The following is a 9,254-nucleotide window of genomic DNA, read 5'->3' as shown; positions in this document are numbered from 1 at the left end:
AATTATAATAAAAACAAAAACGATATTAAAAATAATATCTTTATCATAAGGTTGTTTGGATGATGATGATGACAAGGTATGTATAGTTCTTGGCACATAGTTGCTCATTATGTTAGCCATTATTGTTTATTATTTTTATTGTAGGGTGAGCCCAAGAAAGTATTTATCTCACTGCTCAAACTTGTTCTTCTCCCTTTCTCCTCCAAGCTCCTGTATTCTTAGGGAAGGTCAACATCCCTGGTACCAGGATCTCTCCAGCCCAGCCCTTGAAAGATCCATTCTCTGAAGCATAGACAACAGTAGGACTGAATAAGGTAAGGAAGCCATGAGCAAAGGTAGGGTTGGAAGCCTGCTCTCCAGTATACCTAGGGTATTTGCCCTTCTCTGAGGGAAAAAAGGATCCTTGGAGAATTAATGATTAACAGTCAGATTTGAAATAGGAATGAAAAATGATAAATAGGCTCAAGAGTCTTCTATGAAAGATGACACTTTCCACTAAAGAGTAGATTGTACCCTGATGTCTAGCAATTGGGCGTGTCTCTTGGACATATGTTACTACTGCTCATGCCCTTGTAAGGAAATTTTTTAAAAAATCATTTAACATAATTACCATGAAGAATAATAGTGTCCATCAATATATACCAAATTAAATATTTTCATTTCTTTCTAAAGTAATACAATTTTTTAAAAAGTAAGTCATCTACCAAGTTTTATGCATTTGTGTAACAAAGACACTTGCTCATACAGATTTAAAGCATTAGGGAAATAGTGCAGCTTACTATGGGGTGAATAGACGTGGAGACACAAAGAGAGGGAAGTGATGTAATGACTATGGAATCTCTGATGATGAGGTTACCGTAACTGCAGATAGTCACACAGGAAGGGAGGTGAAAACCTGATTACAGCAAAAACCATGAGGTCTAAGAGAAAAAAAGAATGAAAAAAAAACAAGGTGAGTGATACCCTTTAGTGGAAGAGCTGTTCTGAGTAGTAAGAGGAGGTACAGGAGGCTGCAAAATGGACCCAGCAATGGGTAGTGGTGAAAGCATACACATGAAGAAGCTCAGCATATGATGTTCATTTGACCCTAAGTACCTTGCTTGATCCCTTCTCCAAGAGCATCTGTGGTCAGATGTGAGAAAGAGGAGAAAGTCACAAGATGCAAAATTTTTCTGATAACAGCAGGATGTTAATGAGGGGAGGGTGGATCACTTACGGCTCTTTGTAGTGAAGTTCTTAACTCCTAAGAAGGCAACAGATGCATTTGTTCCGGATAGAGAGAGCACAGGAGCCTCCTCTTGCCTGTCTCTCCCCACTGCTGTCTTGACCTCCTTTCTCCTTTCCTCTCATCCTTCATCTCTCCCTTGCTCTCTTCATATTCCTTCCTTGTTTCCTTCTCTTATCTTTCTCCCTCTTTCTCCTTCCCTCCTTCACTTTTCCTTCTCTTATCTATAGCCTTCTAGACTGACTATGGGCCCAATAAGGTCACTTTCTAGTCAATATTTCAGAGGTAATTAAACAGATTCTGAGTTGTCAATTTTAAAATGATCCAAAGTCTTAGACCTCAGAACAAGAATAGGTGGTAAAAATGGACCCTGCATAGGAATAGAAGCAGGTACAGTATCACAGTAGAACCTATATCGTTATCTCTTGTATTCCCCACAGGAAAATATGTGGATTCTGATCACCACGCAGTTCCTGCCTCTGCTGCTCCTGATGCTGCAGCCACTGCAGTTTGAAAAGCTTTTTAAATATTCTGATTTATCAGATGTTGACTCAGAAGAATTTGAAGATTATTTGGAGGAATTATACAGTACAGGGCCTACCAAAGCACCTACCAAAAAAACTTTCCAAAATCAGGTCCTTGCTGATCCTGACAGACCATTATTTGATCCACATTACTGCAATGATGAAGTTAGGATGAAAAATGTTCACAACAGGTTATATTGTAAGAAAGAACATTTCTTCCTCCAAGCTACATATGAGGAGGTGCAAAAGATATGTCGCCACCTGTTTGTACCATGTAAGAACGGAGTTAAGAAATGTCATAGGAGCAAGAAACTAATAGAAGGAGTGTATTGTAGTTTAACATCAGGAACCATGATAGTAGACTGTATCTATGAATCTTTTTACAAGCGTGGATTTGCCCTTATCACGTGTCGATGGCAAAATGATATCCAAGAAATTATCCCTGATCATGTAGATGATCTTCAGGAATTATATAGCTAGCAGAAAGGCATTATTCACCAGGAAGCTATCTTCCCCCCATTATTCTAGAAAAGTATTCTCTAAGAGGTTAGAATAGGAGGATACGACCCTTTCCATATTGATCCCTATAGGTCAAAATTGAGAATGCTAATTTTCGTACCATTCATTTTAATCATCTGCTTCCCTCCCTTCTTCCCCTAACACCAGGCAAAGGCAGCGTGGGCTAGGTTCACAGATAGTGCTCTGAGATGTGGTTTCAAACAGGTCATGTAATTTAGCACATTTTGGATGTCTTATGAGAATGAATGCCAGTAGTGAAATGATGACCAGCAGCAAAAGGAACAGAATATGGTTGCTTGAATTGTGATGTAAAGTTGTATTCATAGGAATCTCTAGTTCGGTAGAAATAATAAAGGGCACTGACCTAGTGAAGTGTCTCTGGTATGGTTATGTGGGGTTTCTGGGTTTGGAATTATCTTTCTCTGTGACACAATTTGAAACAGAAAGAACCTGAAGCTCCTGGAGAAATTGTGCGATTCGTCTTTCCAGTGCTGTATTTGCAGATACTACACTTATTCTGTTCTTTCCACACAACACAATACTCATGGGAACATGAAGGTGTAGATTCTAAGAGGAAACAGCTCAGGAAAAATATCTAAATATTCAGGATAGCAAACTCTCCAAACTACTTTTCAATCATCCAACGGCTACTTCCATGGATTCCCACATCTTTGCTTTAGCTTAGGCATCACTGTTCACAAAACTGCAAACAATTCCTCAGTTTCTGGCAGAGTCACACTTATTCACAACTCCTTTCCTCACTTTCCAGTAGATGTGGCTTCCTCTGAGAATATTCCACGTCCAGAAAAGGCTGGAGAATCAGTACGACAAAAGAAATCTATCTGTCCAGTTTAAGTAACAATTTCTCTCCTTTTGTTCATGAAACTTCTTAGTATCTTTTTATCACTATTCCCTATAACTTACTGAGAAAGGGATAAAGAGTGATGGGGGCTGGTAGGGAGAGTGTCTATTACGCTTGTGCATTTCACTGCAATCCAATCTGCTCATCTCCTCCCCATTCGCTATCCATGTCTTCAGACTCAGAGCTAAGGTCCTAATTTATCAATCAGTTGATGTAAATAAGGGACGAGGGCCAAAGGCTGCCAGACTCCATTTCAGTGACTAAGAAAAAGAGACCAGAAATCAAGCCTCTAGACACCACTCTTTACTCAGAAACTCATAAATTTTAATTTTAATGTCTGAGTGAATGAGGATCCCAGCAATTTTTTGGTAATTTTCATGAAAACCTCTAAAAGCTAACCTTCTATACATCAGTTGAAGAAGTTCTGCACATAGGCTAGACTGGGTATAAGCCATGAATCATTTCATCTGGACCATGTTCATCTCATCTATCTTGGGGCTATACAACACACAATATACTTATGAGAGTATGGTATAGTACAATAACTAAAGCATGAAATAATCATAATGTATCCTTATCTTCAGATACATGATCTAATCCATACACATTCTAGAATTAGAGTCATGGAAACAGAACAACGATCATTTACAGAGTGTTCCTCTTATCTAATATTGCATAAGAAATCCAGAGCCTCACCTCTACCCACTGGATTCCCTAAGATAAGTCAAAACTGTAATATTCAGCTCCACCTATTGTAAGATTTCAAAAGATTGTTGTCCAATCTCCATTAGTACTCCCTCTTCAATAATACCAAAGTAATAAGATGGATATTGTCCATAACCTTACTCACATCACAATTTATTCTTTATGTTAGAATCCTTTGAGATCATGCAACATTAATTGTTTAAAATTGTGGTAAAATATACATAGTACAAAATCTACCATTTTTAAGCATATAGTTCAGTGACACTGTGTATTCACATTGTTGTGTAATCATCACCAACAACCATCTCTAGAAATTTTTCATCTTGCAAAATGAAACTCTGTGCCCATTAAATGATAACTCCCCATTCACCCCACCCCTCAGCCCCTGGCAACCACCATTCTACTTTCTGTCTCTATGAATTTTACTACTCTAGGCGCCTAACATAAGTGGAACCATACGGCATTTGTCCTTTTGTGACTGACTGGCTTATTTCACTTAGCATAATGTCTTCAAGTTTCATCCACATGTTAACATGATTCAGAATTTCATTCCTCTTTAAGGCTGAATAATATTCCATTTAATGTATATAGTACATGTTGTTTATCCATTCATCCATCAGTGGACACTTGGGTTGCCTCTACCATTTGGCTATTTTGAATAATGCTGCTATGAATATGGATGTACAAATATCTGTTTGAGTCCTTGCTTTTACTTCTTTTGGGTACATACCCAGAAGTGAAATCACTGGGTCATATGACAATGCTATTTTTAATTTTTTGAGGAACCACCACACTCTTTTCTATGGCAGCTATACCATTTTACATTCTCACCAGCAGTGCACTAGTGTTCCAGATTTTCTAATCCTCACCAACGCTTGTTAGTTTCTGGGTTTTTTATTTTTAATAGCCATCCTAATGAGTGTGAGTTGATGACGTAACATTAATTTTAAATTTCAGTTATTCAGTGAAAGAATGTAGGCAACAGCATTTGCAAGCATAAGAAAAAAAAATAGACACAGCATTTGTTTCCTAACCAAAATAAATCCAATCGGTATTTTCCTTTGAAAATTTATGATGTACATGATGTTTTTGAATAAGTAAAGAGCAGAAGAGTATAGTCCAATAAGCAGAGAGCATGGTTGCTCCTATCCCTTCTATTCTAGCACAATATTCTCAAATAACACTAGGGAAAGTATGGAACCAAAGCTTGTAACTATCCCTGTGCTGTTCCTTGTTGAAGAAAATTGACGAGCCAAGTTAAACCTTATTCATTTGTTCCTGCATATTTTTGGTGAAAAATTGAATTAATATTTGTGATTAACTCAGAGTCTGCAAGAAGTTTTTTTCTAACATTATATACAGAGCAAACATAACACTTCCCCTATATTTTCTCCATATTACATATAAAGATTTCAAAGCATTTTCATGTACTCTTTCATTGTTGGTCACCATAACCCTGTGTCACAAGTAAAGGAGTCATATTCTCTGTCTACAGTTTGCCCAGAGAAAGGCTTGGTCACTTGTCCTGATCAGATACAACTTAGGATCAGCAATGAGATCACACATTTTATCAAAATCTTTCTTTTGTTCTCTCCCTAATATGGATCTCTTTCACATGTCTGAGGCAGAAGGATATTGACATCTATGAACTGTCACATTTTTAGAAACGTAAGACAGAAATGACTCATCCCTTACTCTTTGGATTTGATGCATTCTATAACTTGCATTGAGTATGAGATAAATATTCTGCCCTAGATTTCATGGTCAAAAAATTATAAAAGTTAGTAAACAATATCATGTTCTTCTTAAGAGATCAAAGGAGACACCTCCAGTAATTTAGAGCCTCTAGAGAATGACTCTAGTCTTATCAAAACAAGAAGTAAGATAGGCTTTATACAAATGAGATTTTGAATTTAGGAACACTTTTTCCACAAGACTGGATTCTGAGACTATGTTTTCCAACCACTAAAATATAAACTTCAAGAGAACAGGGACATTCATATTATATACAATGATGATATTACTATATACAATGATAATAAGTACATATAGAAATTTCTTTACTTAACCCTTATTTCAAAATGTCTGTATTTGACATTATTCAATTGTTGAAGATTATCTTCCTTCTCTTATTAAAATATATTGATTATAAGTAAGGACAAGCAATTTACCACTTCAACATATGCTCTAGTAGTACTGCCTGAGCAGAGAAAACAGCAGCAGACTTTTGGGATTTCATGAAGCAAAATCTGTTATGGATATTGGACTAGAAGCTTGTGAAGCAAATATCAAAATAGAGAGAGCACTTCCAGGGAGGGAGTGGACATTAAGAATAAGAAAGGGAAGAATTTCAAGGAGAAAACAAGAGTAAGAGAAAGAGGTGTTTTTCTCCAGCTGGGAGTAGAGAGAGAAGAGGAAAATAAGGACTGGACATGAAGAGGCCTCTATACTAGGAATAAGAGTTATGTCAGTAAAGGGCAGTTTTTTAAACAATTCATTGTTTATTTGTTCATTAAGCCAACAGATATTTATTAAAAATTTTTTTCAACTTTTTATTGAGATTATGATAGTTTGCAACCTTGTGAAATTTCAATTGTACATTATTGCTTGTCAGTTATGTTGTAGGTGCACCAATTCACCCTTTGTGCCCACCCCCACCCCTCCTTTCCCCTGGTAACCAGTAATCTGTTCTCTTTGTCCACATGTTTAATTTCCACATATGAGTGGAGTCATACAGAGATTGTCCTTCTCTATCTGGCTTATTTCACTTAACATAATATCCTCCAGGTCCATCCATGTTGTTGTGAATGGGATGGTTTTATCCTTTTTTATGGCTGAGTAGTATTCCATTGTGTATATATCTATATATCTATATCATATCTTCTTTATCCAATCAGCAGTTTATGGGCTCTTAGGTTGCTTCCACATCTTGGCTATTGTAAATAATGCTGCAATGAACACAGGGTTGCGTGGGACTTTTGGAATTGCTGATTTCAAGTTCTTTGGATAGATACCCAGTAGTGGGATAGCTGTATCATATGGTATTTCTATTTTTAAGTTTTTGAGAAATCTCCATACTGTTTTCCACAATGGCCGCACCAGTTTACATTCCTACCAGCAATGTATGAGAGTTCCTTTTTCTCCACAACCTCTCCAACATTTGCTACTTTTTGTTTTGGCTATTTTGGCCATTCTAACAAGTGTAAGGTGATATCTTAATGTAGTTTTGATTTGTATTTCCCTGATGATCAGTGATGATGAGCATCTTTTCATGTGCCTATTGGCCATCTCTATATCTTCTTTGGAGAAATGTCTGTTCATGTCCCTTGGCCATTTTTTGATGAGGTTGTTTGATTTTTTGTTGTTGAGTTGTGTGAGTTCTTTATATAGTATGGAGATTAACCTTTTGTCAGATAAATGATTTGCAAATATTTTTTCCCAATTGGTGGGTTGTTTTTTTGTTTCAATCCTGTTTTCGCTTGCCTTGAAGAAGTTCTTTAGCCTGATGAAATCCCATTTGTTTATTCTTTCTACTGTTTCCGTTGTCTGAGAAGACATGGTGTCCGAAAAGATCCTTTTAAGACTGATGCCACAGAGTGTACTGGCTATATTTTCTTCTAGAAGCCTTATGGCTTCAGGTCTTACCTTTAGGTATTTGATACATTTTGAGTTTACTTTGGTTAATGGTGTAAAAGATTGGTCTATTTTCATTCTTTTACATGTGGCTGTCCAGTTTTCCCAACACTATTTGTTAAAGAGACTTTTGTTTCTCCATTGTGTGTTCTCACCTCCTTTGTTGAAGATTAGCTGTCCATAGATGTGGGGTTTTATTTCTGGGCTTTCAGTTCTGTTCCATTGATCTCTGTGCCTGTTTTTGTACTAGTATCATGTTGTTTTGATTACTGTAGCTTTGTAGTATGTTTTGAAGTCAGGGATTGTGATGCCTCCAGCTTTGTTCTTTTTTCTCAGGATTGCTTTAGCAATTTGGGGTCTTTTTTTGCCCTATATGAATTTTAGGATTCTTTGTTCTTTTTCTGTAAAGAACGCCATTGGGATTCTGATTGGGATTGTGTTGAATCTGTAGATTGCTTTAGGTAGTATGGACATTTTAACTGTGTTTATTCTTCCAATCCATGTGCATGGAATGTCTTTCTATCTCTTTATGTCACCATCAATTTCTTTCAGGAAAGTCTTGTAGTTTTCATTGTATAGGTCTTTAACTTCCTTGGTTAAATTTACCCCAAGGTATTTTATTGTTTTTGTTGCAATTGTGAATGGGATTGTGTTCTTGAGTTCTCTTTCTGTTAGTTCATTATTAGAGTATAGAAATGCTACTGATTTATGAAAGTTGTTTTTATACCTTGAAACTTTGCTATAGTTGTTGATTATTTCTAATAGTTTTCCAATGGATTCTTTGGGGTTTTCTGTATATAAGAACATGTCATCTGCAAACAGCAAGAGTTTCCCTTCTTCTTTGCCTATTTGGATTCCTTTTATTTTTTTTTCCTGCCTAATTGCTCTGGCCAAAACCTCCAGTACTATGTTGAATAAGAGTGGTGAGAGTGGACACCCTTGTCTTGTTCCTGTTCTCAGAGGGATGGCTTTCAGTTTTTGCCTATTGAGTATGATGTTGGCGTGTGTTTGTCATATATGGCCTTTATTATGTTGAGGTACTTTCCTTCTATGCCCATTTTATTGAGATTTTTTATCATAAATGGCTGTTGGAGCTTGTCAAATGCTTTCTCCGCATCTATTGAGATGATCATGTGGTTTTTATTTCTCATTTTCTTAATGTGGTATATCACATTGATTGACTTGCGGATGTTGAACCATCCCTGTGTCCCTGGTATAAATCCCACTTGATCATGGTGTATGATCTTTTTAATGTATTGCTATATTCAGTTTGCCAAAATTTTGTTGATAATTTTTGCATCTATGTTCATCAGTGATATTGGCCTGTAGTTTTCCTTCTCTGTCTTGCCCTTGTCTGCTTTTGGGATCAGGGTGATGTTGGCTTCATAGAATGTGTTAGGAAGTGCTCCATCTCCCTTGATTTTCTGGGATAGTTTTAGAAGGATAGGTATTAAATCTTTGAATGTTTGGTAGAATTCTCCAGAGAAGCCATCTTGTCCTGGACTTTTATTTTGGGGGAGGTTTTTGGTCACTGTTTCAATTTCTTTACTTGTTATTGATCTATTCAGATTTTCTATTTCTTCCTGATTCAGTTTGGGGAGGTAGTAAGAGTCTAAGAAGTTATCCATTTCTTCTAGATTGTCCAATTTGTTGGCATTTAGCTTTTCATACTATTCTCTTATAATCTTTTGCATTTATGTGGTATCCGTTGTGATTTCTCCTCTTTCATTTCTAATTTTGTTTATTTCACTCTTCTCTATTTTTTTTCTTAGTGAGCCTGGTTGAG

At 36.6% G+C, this 9,254-nt stretch overlaps 1 protein-coding gene across 1 annotated transcript; it reads left to right on the top strand.

The window, feature by feature from the left end:
* Positions 1-1,671: 1,671 nt before the first annotated feature.
* RNASE9 (ribonuclease A family member 9 (inactive)) lies at positions 1,672-2,229 on the top strand. Its single transcript, XM_014844583.3, has one exon. The coding sequence runs from the start codon at positions 1,672-1,674 to the stop codon at positions 2,227-2,229; it is 558 nt and encodes a 185-aa protein (XP_014700069.2).
* The last annotated feature ends 7,025 nt before the right edge of the window (positions 2,230-9,254 follow it).

This window comes from Equus asinus, chromosome 2, assembly GCF_041296235.1.
Source record: "Equus asinus isolate D_3611 breed Donkey chromosome 2, EquAss-T2T_v2, whole genome shotgun sequence".
NCBI lineage: Eukaryota > Metazoa > Chordata > Mammalia > Perissodactyla > Equidae > Equus > Equus asinus.
The sequence above is the reverse complement of the archived record's forward strand: the minus strand, read 5'-3'. Positions and strand labels throughout refer to the sequence as shown.